At 44.2% G+C, this 23,379-nt stretch overlaps 2 protein-coding genes across 3 annotated transcripts in view; one reads left to right on the top strand and one right to left on the bottom strand.

The window, feature by feature from the left end:
- Positions 1–3,325: 3,325 nt before the first annotated feature.
- The window catches only part of SMIM13 (small integral membrane protein 13), a 32,894-nt gene continuing 12,840 nt past the window's right edge, over positions 3,326–23,379 (bottom strand). The window contains exons 1-2 of one of the 2 annotated variants that reach the window (XM_052697853.1): positions 15,686–15,976; positions 3,326–6,905 (exon numbers count right to left, since the gene is read on the bottom strand). In XM_052697853.1, coding sequence (XP_052553813.1) covers positions 6,712–6,905; positions 15,686–15,761 — 270 coding nt within the window. In that variant the 5' untranslated portion in view covers positions 15,762–15,976 and the 3' untranslated portion in view covers positions 3,326–6,711. Of the gene's footprint in view, positions 6,906–15,685; positions 15,977–23,379 lie in introns of those variants that run through there. The other variant, XM_052697854.1, reaches the window with a different exon arrangement.
- ELOVL2 (ELOVL fatty acid elongase 2) overlaps positions 22,255–23,379 on the top strand; it is a 38,062-nt gene continuing 36,937 nt past the window's right edge. Inside the window, exon 1 of the mRNA XM_052697828.1 lies at positions 22,255–22,518. Within this exon, the coding sequence (XP_052553788.1) occupies positions 22,516–22,518 (3 nt within the window). The 5' untranslated portion in view covers positions 22,255–22,515. The remainder of the gene's footprint in view (positions 22,519–23,379) is intronic.

Here is a 23,379-nt window from a genome sequence, read left to right as displayed (position 1 = left end):
GAAAAATGGACTTGTTTTTCCACCCTGCGCTTTGATTTTAGGAAGGATGGTAGAAGCAGCCCACATAAAAGCCTTTTATCTCAGGAGGTGGAAACTGGTACCTGTAATTAACCTGCATTCCAGAAAGGGAGAACTCACTTGGCTTTTATCATGCTGTATGTCAAAGTTAATTTTTGATAAGAAACAAGCACATGGCACCTCAGTGCTTCACCTGCAGCTATTGTCACTGCTCACAGTATGCAGATCTACCTAAGGGATGAGCACAGCCCCACTGGCAGCTGGCATCATTTTTGTAGGAACTGCTGTAATGAGTCCCAGAGCTGTAAACACAGCCCTGCTGTGATCCATTAATGAGATAAGCACCCCCATCTCTCCCCCAGGTGTTGGTACCAGGCTGACCACAAGGTCCCATTGCCAAAACCTCTACACAATTACTTACAATAAGCTGCTTGAGGCTGTTTCTCAGTGTAAACATTACATTTGGTAGAAGGGATTTGTTATTACTCCTGTCTAACAAACAAAGGGCACAAAGGAAATGCAGGTTTCTCCAAACTCTTTGCAAGAAAACATTCCCTGCTTCTCCCCTAGCCTGAACCAACAGGATGAGTCACCAGCCAGCACAGCTCCCACCGCCTCTTTATCTCACTGCTCTTCTCAAGGACTCCTGTCTTCAATGCAAACAAAACGTGACAAGGCTCTCTCCCCAAGCCTAATATTAAAATCCTTCCTGCAAGGTTAGCATTAAGTGAGCTAATCATGAGCTTTTGTTTTACAGCTGGAGAGCAGCTGCTCAGTAATAAGGAGGATTTAGGGCAGACCTGGTGGGCCAGCATTCCACCTCACAGCCCTGCAGTGAAACTGCGAGCAGTGGGAGAGATGCAACTGTGGGCTGTGTCTGAAGGGACCTGGACAGCAGACAGTTTGGTCCTACGATTAGGGCAGAAAATAAGAAAAAGAAAACCAAAAAACAGAACAAGATCATTCCTTCAAGCTGGTCTTCACAATGCAACACATTGCTCATAACCTTGAGAGGTAAAGAAGTGCTGCTTCTATTTGTGGTGAATGGTAAGAAAAGCAGATACCTCTGGGTACTTTGATATCTCCTCCTTCAAGGCAGATGATCCATTTTTAAGGTCACCTTCCTTGACAAAACAAAACACCGTGTTTGTCCTCTGCCACAAATAAAGCACGATCCTCCTTAGGCTTGGGGCTCTGCAAGTGGCTCATGGCTTTTTTGGCACGAAGTATGCAACCAAATCAGAACGGCCACTCCCTCATCCTTCCCAGCCAAGAGGATTGCTAAAAGCAGGCACAGCAAGTGAAGAGCAATACAACTACATTGGCCCCAATGGGCACACGCAATAGTTCTCCCGCAGTGTGACCACTAGAGCAAAGCTTGAAGGCCCATGCCATCTAGTGGTGAAAAGTTGGGCCCAGAGCTCCCTTTCCATCCAACTCTAAAAACAAAATCTGCCAGGCTTTTGAACAAGAACCTGTCCTGCAACCAATTCACCTGTCTGAGAAGCCCAGCCAGGGATGAGCTCTGATATCCACACTGCTACTGCAGCATTTAGGGGAAATACAAGTACACCCTGGAACCAGAGACAAGGAAAAGGAAAATTAAGTCTGCTCTCTGTATCTGAATCCTTTGGGAACTGTAAGAACAGATGTTGCAGTGAACGTCATCTCTAGTAATTAAACGCTGCAACTGTTAAATAAACCTAACAGCTATCAAACCACAGCTCCCTGATACAGGACATGTCCTCTCCTCCTTCTGTTCAAGGACACTGCCAGAGCCCTGGTGGCAGTATGCATAAGCCATGCTAGTAGAGAGGTACATCACAAGCAGCATAGATGGACAGTGCTTTGACAATGACCCCAAAGCAAGATGATTGGTGTCATTCCCCTCTAGATAATAGGGTCTCTACACTAAGAGAAAGGAGTACTTGTGATCCATTTTCCACTTCAAAAGCAGAAGAGCCTTGGGAACAGAGATGGAAGAGAATAAAAGCTAAGACATCAAACACAACGTCCTCATTTCTAAAACATACAAAACCAAAGCACAGACCCACTGGATGTTTGTCCTCCGAATGGTTTGAGTTCTACTGGTGAAAGAAAACCTTCAGATCCCTTATGTGGGGCTGTGCCTCTCATCCCCAGCCTGTCTGTACAGTCAGAATTGTCACATCCCAGCTGCAGTTTAACTCCATCTTAAACTTCATGCAGTTGTCAACATCCCAGATCTAAAATTTATCAAGACCTCATCGCAGGGCCCCTTTATTTCATCTCTGCTTTCCTAGCTGTTGTTTAAAGCTTAAAGCTGTTGTTTAGAGAAGCTTGACTTTCTGCCATTTGCTCCATGATGCTGCTTTTCCATCCACAGGTTCTTCTAACAATTCCTTTTGCCTAAAGGGCAAGACTAGCACTGCTACTTGTCAATGGAAGCCCCAGACTAGATTCTAAGCCCTTCTCTTCCTTTTCACAAACAGTCTACATACAGTCTGTCCATTCCACTCAAATTTTAATCATAATATGAAATCTACAATGAAATTTCGTTTTGTGATTAAAAATACCAGAGATAATATACTCACAACAAGGAGACTTTCAAGGCCAGGTTGGATCAGGCCCTGGGCAACCTAATGTTGCTGTGAATGTCCCAGTTCATTGCAGGAGAGTTGGACTAAGTGATCTTTAAAGGCCCATTCCAACTCTAAGGATTCTACAATTCTAATGTAAGAGCTTCTGATTCATGAGGAATACACTAAAATACATGTCTTTAAGGATTAACATAAAACACAGCATATTTATGCAACTCTTTTCTAGTCTAATCCTAGGGCAAAATGTTCATATGAAACCCAAACAAGATAAAGCACAGCCTGTTTTACAGAAACTACCTGTATTCATCATACAGGATAAGAGCCACATGCAAATCTCAAGGACAGCACACCAGTACCTGTGGGGAAGGAGGACTACCAGCTAGCACAGCCTGCTGTGGAATTCAGGGCAGAGTTGCACAGCAGCAGCTTGATCCATCCTTCTGGAAAAGGATACACCATGCTTTCTTGCAATCAGCATCCACTAAATCACCTGCTTGCTTTTCTGCAACCGTCTGATGCCAGTCATCAATCCCTGAACATTCCCACTTACATATAACCATCCTCCAAACACACACACTCTAAAAAGATGCATACTAACCTGGTTTTCATCATGAAGTCACTGTAGGAGCCACACTAGTTGGAATCCAGCTTCTGACTAGTCTTCTTTTGTGGTGTTGCAGTCTAAAGAAAAACTGCTATTAAAAAAAAAAGGCAGAAAGTCACTCTGATCAAGTACTTGTATCAAGTCTGGTTACTTTATTATTATTATTATTTTTAATCTGCACAGTCAGTTAAAACAGTTAACATGATGAAAACAGACAACCACAGAAGCTTTAGGTACAGTATCTTAACACTGAAGAAGCAAATGACCACACAGAACCCTTTTTTATGCTGGTCATTTCCAAACAAGACAGGAGTACATACAGAGGTCTAGTTCAGTGTAAAACCTGATGTTAAGCAGCAAGTTGCTCACAAGTTGCTGGACAGTATATGGTGTTTACTGCAGATAGCTACAGCAGCAGTGCTAAGTGGATGAACTGCACAGAATTAACCTTATGAACAAACATCAGATCACCATGATAACAGCCATAGTGGCTCACTAACAGGTTTGAATTATGCAATTCAGTCAGAAGCAATTGTCTACATTCTTATGTTTTAACAATACTTTTCTTACTTTGTTCCACCAGTCCAAGCTGCATTTGTTCCAGCCTTCCTGACATTAACTGTTTAATTAACTGCCACATACAAGTAATCACTGCTTATTCAATAGTTACACAGCCCCTGCAACAAAAGTGATATGAATATATTTAAAATAATCAACCCGAAGTACATTCAATAGAACAGCTGCAATAAGGCAATGAACAGTTTCAAAAATAGATTTTACTAAACAAAAAAGCTCAAATACATAACCTGCTGCCTTCATAAGGTTTCGGACTTGAATGGTTCCATTCAAAGTTAAGTGCTTATTCACCAGTAACATTTTAGAAGTACACCAGTAAAAATATTGAAAGACATGAGTATATTGGACTGCCAGCAATCACAACCCAGGTCTTATCACAAGCGTGCTTTCACTCACGCAGCTTCATTTTACAGGTTTGCATGAAGTGCCCTGCACAAAGATATTATTACAGACTCTCCAGAAAAAGAAAAAAAAAAAACCGTGTGTTGACAGAAAATACCAGTATTACAAAAGTCTTCCTAACCTCATAATAGAAGCCTTTGGGCTGCTACTAATAAGATTGTGAATGTTCTACACTAGGCAGATACCATTATTGGCAGCTATGTCACAGCAGCTTTAAAAAAAATAGCATCAGATGTTTAAAAAAAAAAAAAAAAAAAGACTGAAAATAGCTTTTGGGAATGAAATGTACACTTACAAACCACAAAGGGATTTGTCTGGCTGGAGCAGATGAACCATCCAAAGATTCCACATCCATTTGTTTTCAACTACTATCTAATTGCATATTTAATCATTGTCAGCATTCAAACCTGCATGGATTTTCCTTCATTAACTTGTTCCAGAGTCTTGATTCTTATTCCCTTAGAGCTGCTCTGGCTAGCTATATTTATTGCTGTAACTTCACATTTCTTCACAGCTACGAGAAGCAGAGACCGAGTTAACTTACTTATCTCAGCTGGAGATACTCAAAGCATGAGCCTTTTGCCATCTTCACTGGACTTACATCTAGGCAGAAGTGCAGTGGAGCGTTAACATTCCACATCAAGACCAAAAATAGAACTATCTCACTTGCAAGCCCACATAAGTAAAGCTCAAAGACAGAAATGGTAAACACTTTTCTTAAGAAAAGTGCTCCAGAACTTGGTTATCACTGCTGAGCTGAAAACCTCATTGTGTGAAGATAAACAGGTACAAGAATATAGTGACATTAAGTTGCACAGGGCAAACAACAGAAAGCAGCAGGAAAAAAGAGTCGGATTGCTTCTGTTCAGTTTGAACAGATAGCAATTTTACTCGTGAAGAAACATTATTAGGAATTCCCTTGTCAGTAGTGAGGACAGAGGAATAAGACTGTTGTATTTCTACGTGTGTTTCAAGGATGTGAGCGTAGCACTGTCTAGTCATGCTTGAAAGTGTAATCCTGTAATACAAAGCATGCTTATATATACATGCTAGCAACTAAAACAACACCTTTTAGACTTCCAAGGAAGGTCCAGACTAATTTTGTGTGCTTTAATGCTGAAACACCCAAATCATTTGCAAAGTGAATGCTCTCATTAACTTTCATTCACAGATGACAAATTAAAACAAAGGCACCAGAGAAATAGTCTTTTGCCAAATAAAGGTGTACTTAATGAAAAAGATTAAATGTTGCTGCTTTTAGCTATGCAAGCAAACCAAACTTTGAAAGTTACATAGTTTAAACTCCTTAACAGCTCAAAGTACAATTTTGTTGTCCTGATAAACAGTAGTTTTTACACAGTGAAGCAATATCTAGTTTTGAGAGAGAAGTGAAGCCGTTAATGAAGCAGACATTTTGGTAGTTTTTCCCCTCCACACACGCAGAGAGGTGGGACCTCCATGTCCTCTTCCCAAAGATCTCATGCAGTCTTCAAGGTTGATGAAGAGAACCAAATCTCCAAATCCTGAAGTGCAATGTCAGAACCACTGTTGAACTCACTCTCAAAAAGGAGCAACTGCTCATTACTGATAAACATCAGTAAGTCCTCCACCAAACATGAGGTACCAAATTCATACCAAAGCATTAAAGTGATACCTACTAAATTGGTCAGAATGCCTTAATTGGTTCCAGGGCAAGACTTACACCTGGTATCAGATACCTGATGTAAAAGTGTTCAAAAGAGAAATACTTAGTATCCCAAAGCCAAGGATGACACTACAGGTCGCTAATAAGTATATAATCTAGGCACCTTCTCCTTTCCAGCACAAGTTGGACTTCAAATAAAAGATTCAGGAGGAACAAAGAAATCTATCAGAAATGTTCTACCTGTAACCCTTCTTGTGTCAAAACCAAGAAAACAGGTCTCCTGACCCAATTCCTTTTTTTAATGGAGATAACCAAAACTTCTTAATGGTGTTAATCTAACATTGTTTTCTCATATTTCATTTACACAGATATAAGTAACAAAATTTCACTTTAGAATACTTTCTAAAGCAGGATATTCTTTCAACCACTTTTCAAGTTATCACGTGTTCTCACGGTTGAAAAAATATATATATTCATATATACCTAAAGAAATAAAATTCAATTTCACTATATGTAGTTGCAGTGCTGTAAAGAAAAATAATTTAGAAACTGTTTCAAGTCTGAAATGTATGTTATGTTCAGACAACTGCAGAGGCTAAGCCTATGGTCCAGGACCTGTTTTTCATCTGTGTGCAGGGACAAGAGCTACAGCAGCTGAGCATTTTTCTGAAGGAGATTTCTCTCCACCTCATTTCTTTCAGTATTCTTTGACTCGCTGCTGAAGCCCTCCCTGAACCCAAAGTAGTATGTATTGACAGCCCAGAACAAAGGTCCACGGGTATTAATATTACCTCTTACGTCAGTTTTTCAGTAAGAGCAAACCACTGAACAACACAGTGCAGAGGTGCCGAACCATTCATAGTTAGCCAGAAGTTCGAAGGACTATTTTAAGTTGTTTCTTCTGCAGGTGCCCTTCGCTGCCGAGCAGATTTCTGTCTACCTCTCTGTGGTGAGGGTGGAGTCTCCTGTTCAGCTTCTGTCTCCGAAGGCTCGTTGTCCCCTTGCTGGGAACCCGTATCGCCTATCAATTCTCTCAGGAACTTGAATTTAGACAAAAACAATTGCCAGACCACATACCAGCCTGCAGGAAACAAAGAAAGAAGGCACCGCTCAGTTACTTTGCACACACCGAGTCAGCTCTCAGGCAGAGCGTGTCAGAAATACAAGGAGGAAAAGAAAAAACAGAGAAAGATTGGCTGCCATCTTAATTACTCTCCATCCCAACAGTCCTTGCGTCCTGCCCCTCCACACACACACACACACACACACACAGTCCTTCCTACTGTCCTATAAGCATCAATTCAGTTTGATCAGGTCTCTCATCCCATGATCATGCCCTCATCCCAAAGCAAATGGTTAAGCTCCAGGTTAGGACCAGCTCTTAGGACCTGAACATATACTTAAACGCAATGCCACAGCAAACAGCAAGTAGGAAATTACACCAGTGCATACACATAGGACTCAACTGTTAGGAGGAAGCGAACTTGCATGAACACATCTAAAATACAGATGCTAGATTCAATACACAGAATCATAGAATGGCCAGGATTGGAAGGGACCTCAAGGATCACGAATCTCCAACCCCCTCTGCCACAAGCAGGGCCACCAACCTCCCCATTTAATACCAGACCAGGCTGCCCAGGGCCCCATCCAACCTGTCCTTGAACACCTCCAAGAACAGGGCATCCACAGCCTCTCTCAGCAGCTGTTCCAGCACCTCACCACTCTCAGAGTAAAGAACTTCCCTTGACATCCAAGCTAAATTTTCTCTCCTTCAACTTCAGACCACTTCCCCTTGTCCTGCTGTTATCTACCCTTTCAAAGAGTTGATTCCCTTCCTGTTCATAGGCAGATGTATTTACATCTTAATCTAACCCAGATCCTTCCTATTAAAGTCTCATTTATCTAAGTTCTTTGATAGAGATGCTCAAGTGTCACCACACTGAGAACTAATGCTAATCCCTTCTCGTTTAGCTAGCAAGTCAACTTTCATAATCCAAACAACATAAATGTCCCTTAACTGCCCTTAAATGTCGCTTAACATAAACTGTCCCTTCACGGACAAGCGGGATAAGATTCAAGCTGTGATCCAAAAGTACACTATACATAAGCACAATTTGAAGTACCAGGAACCATTGGTCTTTGAGCTTTAAATTAATACTTCATTTTCCTATCAGAAGGTTGGTCCATTCAAGCTTATGCTATTGATCTACACAAACACAAGGTCTTCTGAGCGTGGACAAACAGCAACATACAAAGCAAAGGATGCACTAACAGGTGGCACTTGTGTAACTACAGCACCCTGATTCCTCCTCTTCCTCTGCAGCCGGAGTCATGCCAACACAAACAGCCATTACAAACATTGGACAAAGCAGGATCCCACCCTTTCCCTCTGCCCCAGAATACTCACATCCTGCAGACTTCATTTCCTCAACTTCTCTCCTACTGGGGAGTTGCAAATCCTACACCAAGTACTTCCTTTTCCATTGACATCCAATCCTTTAAATTATTTCTGACTCAACCAAATCTGATGTCTGACAAATGCATGAAAAACCCCTGCATCTAGAAGCAGCAAGTGGCTGATCTGGTGCCTTTGTGTCACATCGAGGGGTAAAAATTGAAACAGTTTGTTTGAAAACCATTTTCACTGAGATGTATTTCAGGTCTCTTGGATCCACAGCGCTCTGTAAATTCCGAAAAATCAATGCATTTTCTCATAGCTATAGAACTCATTAAGAAGGAATCAAATCCCCAAAAGCCACACTTATTTCCAGACCACATAGAAAACAAAACAAACTATTACAAGTGACCACAAGAAACAAGAAAGTGAGACCTAAGCAGAATATTACAAACCATCACAAGTGTGTCTGACTCCACAACTTGCTGACAGATCTGGGATGCTACAGTTACAAGTGAATGAAAAGCATGATGTCCTACCAAGTCTATTTGAGCCTATGGCAGTGGTGAAACTCTCAGCCACAAACTGCCCACTTCAAAAAAAATCCTATCTAAGATACCTGCAAGGTGAATTGATGTCAAACAGATGCATTACTGCCAGAGAACAAAACGGGGGAACAAAGCAGAAATACTCAGGAGCTTTCAAAAATGATGCTGTAGGACACTGTACAGAAACATGACCTGAGTATAGTCGGTGTAAATAAATACACCAGTAAGGAAGGCATTTAACTTTGGCAGGTTAAAGTGCATTATATGCTTCCTTTATCACTGCAAACAAGCCACTTAAAATGCAGAATTACAACTCAGAAGAAAAGAAGCACAGATGGTAAGTATTCTTTCTTCAGGCTCTTTACAACAGCAGCAGCATTTCCCCCCCCATGTTTGGTTTCAGACAGGTCACAGCATCTGAAACCCAAAGCACCAAGTATCACAAACAGACTGCAGAGCTTGCTAGTTTAGGATAGAGTCAGGACACTGCAGACAACCGGCCAGCACAACTGGTTGTAGCCAACAACCAAACAGACCAGCAGGAAGAGACAAGTGAACTGAACCTGGATGCCACGCACTGAAAAGAAAGGGACAAGAGGCTTCTCCACGGACTGCAGGAAGGACAGCTGGGCTTGGAAAAGAATGGTTGGGACTGGAAGGGACCTTTAATATCACATCTTTAAGATTTAAGTTCCAACCCCCCGCTACAGGCAGAGACATCTCTCACTAGACCAGATTGCTAAATAAGTTCAGTTTACCATCTCCACCATGTTAGGAGGAAGTTTTTCCACTCACAGGGTGGTGAGGCACTGGCACAGGTTGCCCAAGGATGCTGTGGATGCCCCATCCCTGGAGGCATTCAAGGCCAGGCTGGATGTGGCTCTGGGCAGCCTGGTCTGCTGGTTGGTGACCCTGCACACAGCAGGGGGTTGGAACTGGATGATCATTGTAGTTCTCTTCAACCCAGGCCATTCTATGATTATATGTCCCCATCCACTGTTGCTTCTCCATCTTCTTTTCTCAACTTTCCAACATTACACTCCATGAAGGCATGGCCCTCCCCCCAAAACAACCTACTGCCTCCACAAAGACTCACAAGATCTCCTAGATGAGGAGGTATAAGGTAATCGAAGCAGAAAGATTCCTTTCTTTCACTTGTTCTTGTTGCAGTGCCAGCTTGCATGGAAAGTTTAAAAGAAAAAATTACATCCAAAACAAAAACACAGTTAAAGCTGCCCATTCAGCTGCGACACCCTGCTGCCTGGGAGGTACTGAACACAGCACATCAGAAACTTCTTAGACATAAACAGACTCCCAAAGAACTGAAGACTGGAGGCAGATTCAAAGTACCGAGTTACTTCCACATCTGATGACAATGCATTGATTCTTCAGTCTCTTAAGCATGCAGCAGAATTGTAACCAGACATCGTTCTACACTTAGTAAATTACATGATGTATTTTAAAAAAAAGAAATGAAAAAGCTGACATAAGACAAGTGGCTGACACTGCAGTTTGCACATACAACACTGCTGGTCTGTTTGGGCAGGCTGTTTGAAGAAGCCCAAGTGATTTAACTACATCACAAAATACTTGATCACAATCAGTCCTCCAGGACAACCGTACATCACCGCAATGCAAAGCCAGGGCTCCAACTCTTGGTACAGCCCATATCTGAATCCAGAGAGCCTGGACACCCTGCCAACAGCCGGTACTTTGCATTCAGGCAAAACAGCAGCTCCCAGCCTCTGCCAAGTTTTAAGCAGGGAGCAGCTGTCTCGCTCTGAATGCCACAGCTGGATGCTGCCCAAAGACATTTAAGCCACGTTTGGCACTATGCCCTCAGCACATCAACCCCTCCTGTAAATCATGATGCAATGTGTTCTGTTAGCAAAGTTGGGACTGCTAGTCAAAACCTCCGTCCCGGACTCCCAAGTACGCATCTATGTGGTATCACCATGTGAACAGATCTTATGATTTGACCAATAAAGTCACCTTTCCTGTATTTCCCACAACGACTCCTAGTTTGTTGGAGAAAGGCGAGAAGCAATGTGATCTAAATATTGAGCTACTCCCCCCAGGAGGTGAGGGGCACTGGCCTCAGACCCATTGATTTCATGCACCTTACACGGGCCTGTAAGCAGAAGTTCGAAGGGAAAGGAATGTCGTTATTGGAGTGTATTCCCATCTTCCTGATTCAAACAGAAGAGCTGCCTAAGAACAGAACAGGAGTAATACTAATTGGGGAAAAAAAAAAAAAAGAAAAAAAAGGTAGTGAGGCACTGGCACAGATTGCCCAGAGAGGTGGGGGTGTCCCATCCCTGAGACATTCAAGGTGAGGCTGGACAGGGCTCTGAGCACCTGACTGAGCTGTAGATGTCCCTGTTCATTGCAGGGAGTTGGACCAGGTGATCTTTAAAGGTCTCTTCCAACTCCGATGATTCTATGATTCTAGCAAGTGATATGGAGCACTGCTGAGCAGTAACCTCTGCTTTCTCAGACAAAATACAGCTCGCTGAGAAGGGAAGAAAGGTGATGCGATAACAGTGCATGAGTTTAGAGGTCTGGCTTCTATTTCTGCCTTCACTATCAACTTCCTGAGCAGTCTTGCAAAATAGTTTTACCTCTGTCCCCGCTGATTTAAAAATAGGATACTACTATTCCAGCAGCAAAGGCTAATTTAGGGCTGTGCTGTTATCAGGCTGAGTGAGCCCTGCATTCAAATACATAAACGTCCATGACAGAAAAACTTAACATCCATGAAGAGAAAGTGCACAGTTCTAGATGCTGACACGACATTTAGGAAAGCAGAGTTCTGCTTCATGCTCTGTGTTTAATATCCTCTGTGACACAGCCAAGTTGCTAATTCTGTGCCTTTTAAAAAGATGCATTGCCCCAGAGTACTCAGCTATGAAGCTGATTAGACTGAAGAAGGCATGCACTGCTCAGAGCACTCACAGCAGACGCCAGCTGATCTAGTGCTCGGTCCACCCAGCTCCTTAAGCTCTCACCTGCTTAGTTTAGCATCCTCTAACACATTTCTGCTGACCGATAGCCAGGAAACATGTTCTGGCCCCATTTCCACTCTCAACAGGTTGAAAACTCAGCTTGAAATAAAAAGATGCCTTCTCTATTGCTAGCCTAATCAGGCACAGCTCTGCTCATCTTTTGAAATTGACTCATTTCACATCGTCACAAAACTGTCCAGACAAAAGCACCAAATTTACTGAGGCAGAATTTAAGACTGATGTTTTTCCACTTGCAACCAAGTTGCACTCCTGTACCTGCAATTTGAGTCACACAACCTTTGTTTTAAGGTCATTTGCATCTCTTCAACACCACCCCTCTGGTCTCGCTCCCCAGATCAGACCAGCACACCTGTGTGTTGCACTGAAGGCATGTGTGTGCTTTCAGCTGGCCCCACGTGTTAATGTTAATCCGTTGGGAAAACAAACACACAGTAAGCAGTACTGGAATTCACCTCGGCTGGTCTTCTGTTTCACCCCATCTCCTTCCCTCTGCGTGAACTCCTAGCAGCTGTAGAGGAGCAAGGAAAGCACTGAACCGATGAGACCATGAGAGAAACCAGAGCAAAGCAGTCTGAAAGGATGGCAATCAAGAAGCAGCAATTTACCTTTGGCCCACTTTCAGAAGAGCGACTGAAAAACAGCTATGGTTATAGTCTCTGAATGGTTTCTGTGTCAAATGTGCTCAGTTTACAAATTCCACTCGCTGCAAGCCCTTACTGCATCCTTACCAAGTTGAGATCCACATGGAAAATGGCAAATGCAAGCATCCAGAAGCGTAAAATAGAAGAAATCGAGTCTCTTATTCAAAGTATTTCTGGAGACAAAAGCCTAATTCAGGCATAAACATTTGCTTTTCACGTGGCTGATGAACTGATCCTAATAACTTCCAATATATTGTGCACTGAATTTTTATCTTCAGAAAACTTTTGAACTCGATGGGATGTGTGCTGTGAAAGCTTCAATAGTGGGAAGGATTTCATGTTTGTGATCCGTAACAAATTCACACCATCGTAGGACATCTCCTGGATGCTTCCATCCATTGCTCTCTGCAAGCTTTCACACCTCAAGTCCTTCTATATAGGCCACTCAGAACCCAAGTGACAGCTCTTCAGTCTCTTGAACCTGTAAGCCCTTTTCTGAGACTGTTAAATACCTCTCATCAGATGGCTATAAAACATTCTTATCAGCTTAAGTTTACTCAAGCTTATATCCAACCGCTGTGGTGTCAGGTTTGTCAACTAATTTTATGCCTCACTGGCTGGCATGCACTCATATCCTGTCACACAGAGCACTCATCTCCTCAGGAGACCAGCAGGCTGTAAAAAACAGAGATCTATAGCTAAGAAGGCAATAAGAAACCACCTATCACAGCCACAATTAGCTTGAAGGTAGCTTATATTCCAGTTATTCTAACAGCAGCCTTGACACAACCTCTGCTCAAATATTTCCCATTAATAGTCTTGCCACAAAAGCTAGAAGCATCCCACTACTAATTAGTAAATGCAGTGTAACACTGTGGGGAAAAAAAAGCATCAGCAGCACAGCATGAATTGCTACCTAACCCCACCTAGTCACTTCTAACAGGGCAACAGTCAAAGTGCACCACCCCCAAACCATTAAAAGCTTTCTGTGCTTAGTATCTTTAACATCTAGGTGTGTTTTGGCAGGCTCTGCAAGAAGCTCTGATATCGTAACACTGACAGTATGGCTTAGATAAGTTGATAAACCTCTTTTCTATGAGCTTCCAAAGGTGAAAGTTTTGGCCTCCAAAATACTTTGTTAACAAGCTTGCCATTTTCCCCTTGCGTAAAAGAATTGTTTTTCCTTAGGTAAGCCCGTTGGCTGATCATTTAACATAATGCACTCCAGTTCCTCAGTAACAAAGCAACTGAACAACTGCTGCTCGATCACCTTTTACACACTCCTTGGTTTTATTACTGTCATCCTCCCCCAGCCATGTATTTACCAGGCTAGACAGGTCTAACCTACTTAGAATCTCTTCATGCAGAAATCATTACATGACTCTCACAACTCCATAAGAAAACTCTTGTTTTTTTTTTCCTTTAAATAGTGAAACAGACTGGTGGAGACATAAGCACACGATAGATCCCTGTAGCAGTATAACAGCACTTCCTATTTTACACTGAACATCTAACACTGGATTTCCCTACTTTCTTTCTACAAAGAATCAGCATATTTCAGAGGAATGCTTGCAGTGACAAATTAATCCCCTGCTAATCCTTTCTTCAGGATAGTAACTGTTCTGTTTGAACCTGCTATATTAATTATCCCACATAATTTATGGATGCACGTACTGCACGCTTAGGTTCAAGCGCTGTTCCAAAAGAAATGCCTCCTATTTTATGATGTTGACCCCTGACATTAGAGGCAGATGGTGGTGGTGTGGCAGCAGTGGTTTAACCTTCACACCAAGGAAGTGCAGATGAAGCAAAGGTGCACCATTGTATTCCTCCATGCAGAGGAAAAATGGCACCCATGACACTCACCAACGCTAGCTGAACACACCTAGAGACTGAACAGTGGATGTGAGCACAGTGAGGTGGTGGGTGATGAGTTTCAGCACTGCCAGCAGTGATGTGAAAGACAAGTCACATTCCAGATTTCCACGTAGATCTTTGTGAGTGCAGCATCCAGGCTCTTGTTCATGACTGGTGAAAACACACAGTTAATGGTGGTGTCCACATTAGAAAACAGTGGTTTGTAGTTAAGAATTTGCTCTATCAAACAGTGTTATTGTTCTCTTTGTTTATGTTGTAGCTCCCATGGAAACAAATAAGAGGCATTACTTTTAGAGTACCATAGATGTTAACACTGCATTCCTCCTATCATTTCATTATCCAATCTCTTGATATTGCAAAATCTTTCCACAGTGCTTCACAGCTTTGAGTACAACCAACTTTTTTAAGCATCAGGTGTCAGCAGTCTTCATTTGCCTCACTGTGTTTTCAAAAATCACTTACAAATCCACCAGCAGTCACTTTTTAAATCTCAGGAACACTTCATACTGAAGCATAGTTGAGTTCAGTGTTGGTGGCCTTCATTTTTACTTCTTTTTGAATTCCATGTTCAACACATTGATCACATCACCCCCACACACACTACATCAATGCTTCCTTTCAACAACTCCAAAAGACCTCTAAAAGTTGTCCCTGCCATTTAAACAACCTTTTTCTCTACATCTAGAAAGTACACGTTCCAGAAAGTCCCCTTTTCCTCTTCGTTTATTTTTTATATGTGGAACCAAGCATTGCTCTCAGCCTATTCCAGCCAAGACAGAATCACAGAATGGTTAAGGTTGGAAAAGACCGCTGAGATCATTAAGTTCAACTGCCAACCCACTCCACCATGCCCACTAACCATGCCCCGCAGTGCCACATCCACACAGCTTTTGACCTCCTCCAGGTGACTCCACCACCTCCCTGGACAATCTGCTTCGGAACCTCATCGCTCTCTCAGAGAAGAAATCTTCCTTAATATTCAATCTGAACAACTTCTGCTGCATTGTGCATCGCCACCGGTCTGACCACCAGTTATCTGGGGGAAGAGGGCACACCTTGCCACAACGCCCTTTCAGCAGTAGAGAGCAGTAAGGTCTCTCCTGAGCCTCTTCTTCTCCAAGCTAAACAATCTCAATTCCCTCAGCAGCTCTCCATCAGACCCTTTCATCCCCTCGCGCAACGGTACAGAGATGAGCCAGGAGAGCTGAGAACACAGCAGACAGGCCGCAGAAACACAGAGCTCGCAAAAGTCCCCCCCAGCTCATCGATATTTTCCCACCGAACCACGTCCCTCCGTACAACACCGACACGTTTCTTCAACGCCTCCGACCACGCCGCACAGAGATGCCGGCCCCGTTTTGGGCACTCACCGCACAGCATGAAGAGCAGCACGCAGGCCAGGGTTGCCACGATCACCAGCAGGGTCAGCCCGATGCTCTGCCACATGCTGCCGGGCCCTCCCCCACCGCCACGAGCGGGGCCCGACTCCCGACGCCGGCGGCCCGCTCGCCCCTCACGCAGGGCCCGACCCGGACCGGCGGCGCCGCTGGGCACTGACAAAAGCCCGAAGGTTACGGGGCGAAGGCAGCGCCTCACACGGCCGCCCGCCGCTCCGGAGGAAGAACCGGCAGAGCCCAGCGCCAGCCGAGCCGGCGGCGGGGCGGGCTTTAGAGCGCGGCGTGGTGACGCGCGCGGAGAGCGGAGCATGCCGGGAAACGTAGTTCCGCTCCCCGGGGGCGGGCGGGCTCCGAAGGCAGCGCAGACTACAATTCCCAGCGTGCCCCGCGACGCCGAGAGAGCTCCCGCGGGCGGAGTGTGTGCCCGCGTTATCGCCGCCGCCTTCGGTGCGCGGCGTTTGCGTGCGGCGTTACAGCGGGGCGTTTTTACACCCGCACCACCCCGCTGCGGTTCCAGTTCCGCGTGACCTTGGTGCCCGTGCTCTCTGCTGACGCTGCAGCTGCCTTCCCTCAGAGAAATCAGGTTACCAGGAGCCCTGCGATAAGGGCGGTGCTCCTGGTCGGCTCTGACCTCGCCCTTAGCACCGCAGTACGGTTATCAGCTTCCCTTCCAGCCCGGGAGGCACTCCTAACGTTTATAAAACGTGTACTAAATCCACTGCTGTACGATGCTGTGAAGATGTCACTGCTGCAGTGGGATGTCGCAGGAAAGCCAGTCCATTTCCCTTCGTGTTTCTTCCCTTCGTATTCTTCTTTTATATTCTTATATAAAATCCCCCCTTCCAACTGAAACCAAAATTTGTGCTTTTGCTGCCCACTGAGTGTCCCACCTGCATCCCCCTTTCAGGATACCTTGCAATCATGGTACGGCCTGCGTTGAAAAGGACCACAATGCTCATCCAGTTCCAACCCCCTGCTGTGTGCAGGGTCACCAACCAGCAGACCAGGCTGCCCAGAGCCACATCCAGCCTGGCCTTGAAATCCCCCACTCAGCTACCTAAAGCTGCTGTCACTTCACCAGCTCAGCACCTGAGTTCCATCTTCCCATTTCAGCCTTTCTCTCCCAGCAGCCCCAGCCTTGGTTAATGCCCTGCCAAACCCACCTGTCACATCTTGCAAGCGTTGTCCTACCTGAAACACCTTTCCTGATGTGTCTCAATAACCCAATACTGTGACATGTCTCCTCATCTTTCATTCTAAACTGTTACATGCATGCTTAAGCAAGATTTCTTCTGTATTGCAAACAAACAAGGCAGTAACAGTTACCACCATATTAACTTCTGAAGAAATAAATAAGTTCCCTCCTAGCTACGCTGCTCTGTTTCTCTAATTCCTTACTTCTCATGAGTGGTTGGAGCAAATTCTATGGGTATGGAACTGGAATGTTCTCTGTCCTGTAAAACAGCTGTCACATTTTGGAGCTATTCAAAAATGCTGTATACATCGTTATACAGCTCCAAACAGTTTTATGATTAGTAGTTAATTAATTCACATCACGTCCCCAAACCACATCACAGAGCCCCTCAGCACCCACAGACTGATGAAAAAAAATTATCCTGGTATGAAGTCATCCTGGAGTGATAAATATACACCACAATGATACCATCCAAGGCAGTATGCTAGGAAATAAAGATGAAAGCAGATAACAGTTACATTTTTCATATGACACTGCACAGGCAGACAGCTTTTTAATCAACATGTCTTCAGTGTGGAAAACCTTAGCTTTATTTAAACGTGCCAAACATACAAAATGAAGGGGTGTCAGGCTTGAACGTAAGCCAGCTCCAAATAGTAAATTCTCTTAGTTTGAAAGAACTAGCTCATAAACTGAAGCTGATATCATTTTGGTTGCTGGTACTAGCTAGTCTGAAACATTCATCTTCTGCCAATTAAAACTTTCTCAAGTTATACTACAAGAAATGCTCTCCCAAAGTTGGTCCTCCTTTACTAGAAGCAAGTCTTCTGTGCTCCAGACTTTCTGCTTTCAGTGGCCTGTTGTTGCTGGAGGTCAATACTGATGTAGGACTGAAGTTGTCCAGTAAAAAAGGCTGTATAAAAGGCATTATGGTTGAAACAGTTAAACAAGCAAATCCTCATGGGCACAGAGAAGAGATAACTGTGGATGTTACATTTTAACCAAGCCACGAGATAAAAGGAGAAGCACTTCCTCCTCCAATCATTTGGAGAATAGAATCTTAGTTATCTGATTTTTACCTAAGGCTATAAAGCCTTTCCTATGGACCACATTTGTGTCAAATGAAACACGTATGAAGATTTCTATCTGAATGAAAAACAAACAAGCAACAACAACAACAAGCCAATAATATCGTATGTGTGTATTTATTATATACCATGGGGCAGGACAACTAACTTGACAATAACCCAGCATCTGGCATGGATTTCACAGAGCAGCACTGACATGCAGTGTTGCAAATAAGCCAGCTAAAGACTAGCTGTAATCCAGTTTCTGAAGGCACAGTCCTTATCTAAAGGGTGTGAAAGCCAATGTACCCAGACCAACCAGTTCCTTCACAGCAATCAGTTAACCAGTGCTTATGTTTGTGCTGCAAAACAAGATGAGGGATGTTCTCATCTGTCATTCTTCAGGTTGAATGAAACTTATGTTCTAAGTATCAACTGCTTTTGGACTTGCCCCTTTTGGCCTTCTTTTCAGCTCACATATGGGGAAAATTTTATGTTTTGCTTGCATTTAATTTATTTGTAGCACAGTTTTCACTGATGTCAGTTGCAGCTGTAAGTGCTCAGCACTTTGACAAATCTACATTGAATTACCCTAAGGCAACAGCAGAAGGAAGAAAAAATCATTAACTAGCTCTAGAAAATAAAAATATTTAAATGATTGACCCATTATCATATGAAAATTATGTTATATAATCAGTGTATTCTAGTCCTCCTAAAGAATTTCAGACACTTAATGAGATTATCTTTTCTCCTTTTCAACACCCTTGCATCGTTCACAGCCTGCTTTTCATTTATCATACACTGTGTGCATTAATGAAGGAGGAGTCTTGCCAAAGGCTACTGAAGTAAATAAGGCTTATTTAAATGAATATGCACAAGATGAGCAAGCTAAAGTAATCCAGGCAGTTTTTGTTCTACTATGTCCTATTTTTTAAATCCTTATCTTGGCAAAAGAAATGTATTTAAAGGTAACTGGCAACCACACCAAATGCTTTAGCCAAAACTGCAAATTTGACCCAGTTACCCAAGAAGGTGGCTGAGTAGTAATAGGTCATGCAGAAAGTGCAGAATGCAGCCCTATCTTCTACCCAGAATGCCCTGACTTTTGACATTATACAGTACTATTTCCCAGGGAAGGAGACAGAGAAGAGCTTGGGTGCACCACTTTCCCTCTGCATTACCTCATTCTATAAGCTCCTTGAAGAAGGACGTGGTTCCTAATGTAGGTCTCAACACAGCTGGGCAATGATCCCCAGCTGGGACTTCTGTACACTATGATAATCCTAAATGTATGAGAGAAACTGTGCAGTTCCAAGCAAGCTACCACCGTCAGACCCTCACCAGAGATATCTGGACAATGAACAACAGAGTGTCTAAGCACAGTCTCTTGTGTTTACCTTCAGTTTTTGGTTCAGAGCCACTAATCTTTTCCTGGTTCTTGGCTGATTTAAATGAGCAACACAGACTATTTATATGAAGATGCTAAGTGTGAGATGGATGGGGAGATTCTATTTGTGGAAATTTATAAAATACCAGGCTGCATAATTAAACTATAACTGTGAGCACAGCCAGGGACTTTTCCTGGACGTTTTGCAATTGCATTCCAGCTTTAGCAGAGTGAATACCTGCAAGTATTCCTTTATTCCGAAAGAGGGTGCTAAAACACAATATTACAAAGCTGTGCAATCCCTCAAATTAATACTTTCTGCAGCATATATTATGGCTTAGTTTTTATTTTACAATCCCACACCTGGCAGTTTAATACAATGTTTAGTTTTACATTTACAGGCATATTGCACCAGCTATCGTTTCAAAAACTAAAAACATTGTAAAAAAAGTTTTCTATTATTTCTGTGTGCTGAGGCAGGGTTTGGATTCACCTGTTTTGCATGGAAGGTGACACCATGCATTTGGTTGGATCCCAGGCACCGAGCATAGCAGACATGTGGCAGGCATGTTATCTTTGAGTGGTTGCTGAACAGCACGTTCTGCTGCAAGAGCAGGCAGAAAAATAAGTCAACGTGTGGAAAAACAGAACTGCTGAAATTCCTCAGAAACAGAGAGAGTAAATGGAGGCAATTGAAACAGCTCAGGGACAATGCTGTTACATAACTGCTGTTCGTGATGAAATACCACAGGGCATTAACTTGAGTTCTGCTGATGTAGGGATTGCTGCTGGTTATCAGAAGCCACCTATAAAGGCTGAGGTGGGAAGGAACATCTGAAGGGCAGCAAAGATCCAACCTCCTGCTCAAGCAGAGTTGTCCAGGTTGCAGAGGGCTGTATCCAGTCAAGCTTTGGGCATCTCTGCATCTTAGGAAGGGCACCTTTGAATTGCATTGACTTTGGAGCTATCAGGTCCCACTTGTTTCCAGCTTAGAAGGAAACAGGATGGACAATGTACCATTGTCAATCACTGCACTTCATCACTATCTCCTTCAAAACTTGGAATTAAAAGTCAGGACTCACAAATTTGCCCTGTCAACAGAACCTGTACAAATCACTGAAAAAACTACCTTCTTTCCCTGAGCAGCAACCTCAAATGGAAGAGGTGATCATTCTTGTCTCATCAGCTCTATTTCTAATTCTCTTGACAGAGAACACTGGTTACGCACCTTAAGTGTGATGTTATGGGGAATTACCAAGTTAATGTCATAGGCTTTTGGGCTAACTCTCAGTAAGTGTGCTTAAGAACTGTTGGTAACAAGACTACATGAAATCAGTTAGCAAAAGCTAACAATTTTGTTATTTCTTTGTATAATGCCATTTTAATGATGTTTTTAGTATTTGAAACTACAGTAAAAAGATGAACAGGAGGAAAGGCTAGCAGGTCAACCTCAGGAACTGGTACTTTGGTACAGACTAACACACTGGAATTTGGAAGCTCAAGCAAACAAGCTTGAGTCTGTAAGAGTGGGCTAGATGTTACACGAGGACATGCTTACACGTGAGACTGCTGGCACATCTCTTCTGGGCAGGCAAGCAGCACTGGGATGCTAGCCATTCTCACTACATTTGGTGTATCTGAATCTAGAGCCAAGAGAAAGCAAGTAGAGTAGCATATGAACAAAGCTCTTCAGGAATGATTTCAGGTTTAGAACATCAGTGCTACGTTTTGGATCAATACAGGCTTTATGCATCAAGCACACTTTAGTTTGTGAAGGTGCCACCTGTTGCACACTGCACACGGTCCCTTGGCTTGCTTCATGGCCTGTGCTCCTGGCTCTGGGAAAGGCTGGTCACTGAGCTCTGCTTGGCTAGATTCTGAGCAACCAGAACGGAGCGGACAGCGCTGGAAGCACTTTGTCATGTGTGGCACGTTGTTGTTGACAATTCTTTATGTCAAAAATAAAATTAAAATGGATAATTTTAATATTTTGGGAATGATTATTTTAAATTCACAAACTAAAGGCTGTTTTATTAAATACTGGGGGAAAGACATTTTCAATAAGCCTTGATAGAATCACAGAATCAACTGGCTTGGGTTGGAAGCGACCTCAAAGATCATTAGGTTCCAACCCCCACACCACAGGCAGGCTCACCAGCTGCTACATCAAACAATAGATAGGCTGCTCAGAGCCCCATCCAGCCTGGCCTTGAATGCCTCCAGGGACAGGGCATATACAATCTCTCTGGGCAGCCTGTCCAGCCACTTCATCAGCTTCTCGTGAAAAACTTCCCCCCTGGCATCTTATCTAAATCTCCCCTCCTTTAGTTTAAAGACATTTCCCCTTGCCCTATCAGTATGTAATCATGCAAAAAGTTGGTTTCCCTGCTGCTGATAATCTCCCTTTACATATTCGAAGGCAACAATGAGGTCACTCCACAGCCTTCTCTTTTCCAGGCTGAACAAGCCCAGTTCCCTCAGCTTGTTTTCACTGAGGACCTCCAGCCCTCTGATCATCTCTGTGGCCTTCCTTTGGACTTGCTCCAATAGCTCCACTTCTTTTCTGAGCTGGGGAGCCCAGTCCTGGATGTAGTACTCCAGATGGAGTTTAAATAAATGTTTTATAGGAGATACAACGCCTTGCTTGCATTCAGATCAGAAATCACTTTAGAAGGTGTAGATTGTTGTCTTTGTTCTAACAGGCACAAAGCCTCCCCCCTTCCCTTTCTCCTGTTTAGTATCTGAGCCGTCACGGAGGGGGCCAGTAGCTCCCATTCTTTCACCTCTTCTCGGGCCAACCTAAACAAACACGTGGCTACCCATTGCCCCAGTTACGTAGAGAAGGGACATCGATCTCAGCTTGGCACAGCGCGTGGAAGAACCGAGGCTTCAGGTCAGGGCAAGTACGAGTGCCTGGGCACCGAGCGCACGCTCCCAAACCGACACCTCCGGGGCTGAACCCTCCCCGCCGTTTCTCAGAGGCGTCCTGCCATTCTCCACGCCGACAGCGGGGCGGTGGCGGGGCTTCACTACTCGGGCTGCCGGCCGGGAGGCGGCGCGGCGGGCCGGAGGCGGCGCCTTATAGGGCGGGCGCGGCGGGAACGGCGGCAGAGCCGGGCCGCTACCCTGGACAGCGCCTCACAGCCGCGGCGCCATGGTGAGTGCGGGAGGCCGCGAAATGGCGGCTCCGGGACACGAGAGGAGCCCAGACCGCAGGCTGAGCCCTGGCCGCGGGGAGGGAGCGGGCAGCCGGGGCTGCAAGGCGGGGAGCGGGGAAGGCAGCCGGAGGAGCGGGGTGGGGGGCGCCGGGGGTGGGCGGTGCGCCGTCCCCTTGGAAGCGTGCGGGGGCTGCTCCGGTAGGTGCACTCCGTTATCTCCCTGCCTGCAAGCAGGTGCGTTTTTCTCTATTTCGAGTCGCGTGTGAGCAGCTTACATAAAGAGATTACTGCCGGTGGCATGATAATCAAAGCGCCCGCACTAGCCATACAATCTGCCGTGGCACACTTTCTTTTTTTCCGCGTAGTGAAGTGAATGAACAATGGAGTTTTAGGTTCCAGTCTGACGTTTAGGAGAGTCAAAGTGGAACAGTGCAGCCATCTGTTTAGCAAGTAGGAGACTCTCTGCAAAGCGCATCGTGTCGTGCCGTCATGGTAACTTCCCGGAGGACCTCATCCCATTTGCAAACGGCGAGGCACGAAGCGTAGCGCTGACCTTACACAGTCCAAGAGCACCGTGCGCGTGTTCTGCGCTCCAAGGCATAACAGGGCTGAATACCCCGTCCAAGCTTGTTGTATCAGAAGTGGTGGCATGATTTCTTCACAGCCTGATTCTTCTTTCATACAACTTAACAGCATTGCTTTTTTCCCAAATGATTCTGCAATATACACTGTAATTTTTGCCCTTCACACGTACAAATCAATTTGGAATCCCCTTTGCGGTGATCAGCTAAGATATGAATGATATTCAATTCCATTAGTTAAGTCCTCTTCCTAACAGTCACCTTCTGTAATTCTGAATT

This window comes from Tympanuchus pallidicinctus, unplaced genomic scaffold, assembly GCF_026119805.1.
Source record: "Tympanuchus pallidicinctus isolate F22 unplaced genomic scaffold, pur_lepc_1.0 scaffold31, whole genome shotgun sequence".
Taxonomy (NCBI): Eukaryota; Metazoa; Chordata; class Aves; order Galliformes; family Phasianidae; genus Tympanuchus; species Tympanuchus pallidicinctus.
Note: the sequence above shows the minus strand (reverse complement) of the source record. Positions and strands in the feature narration are given on the sequence as shown.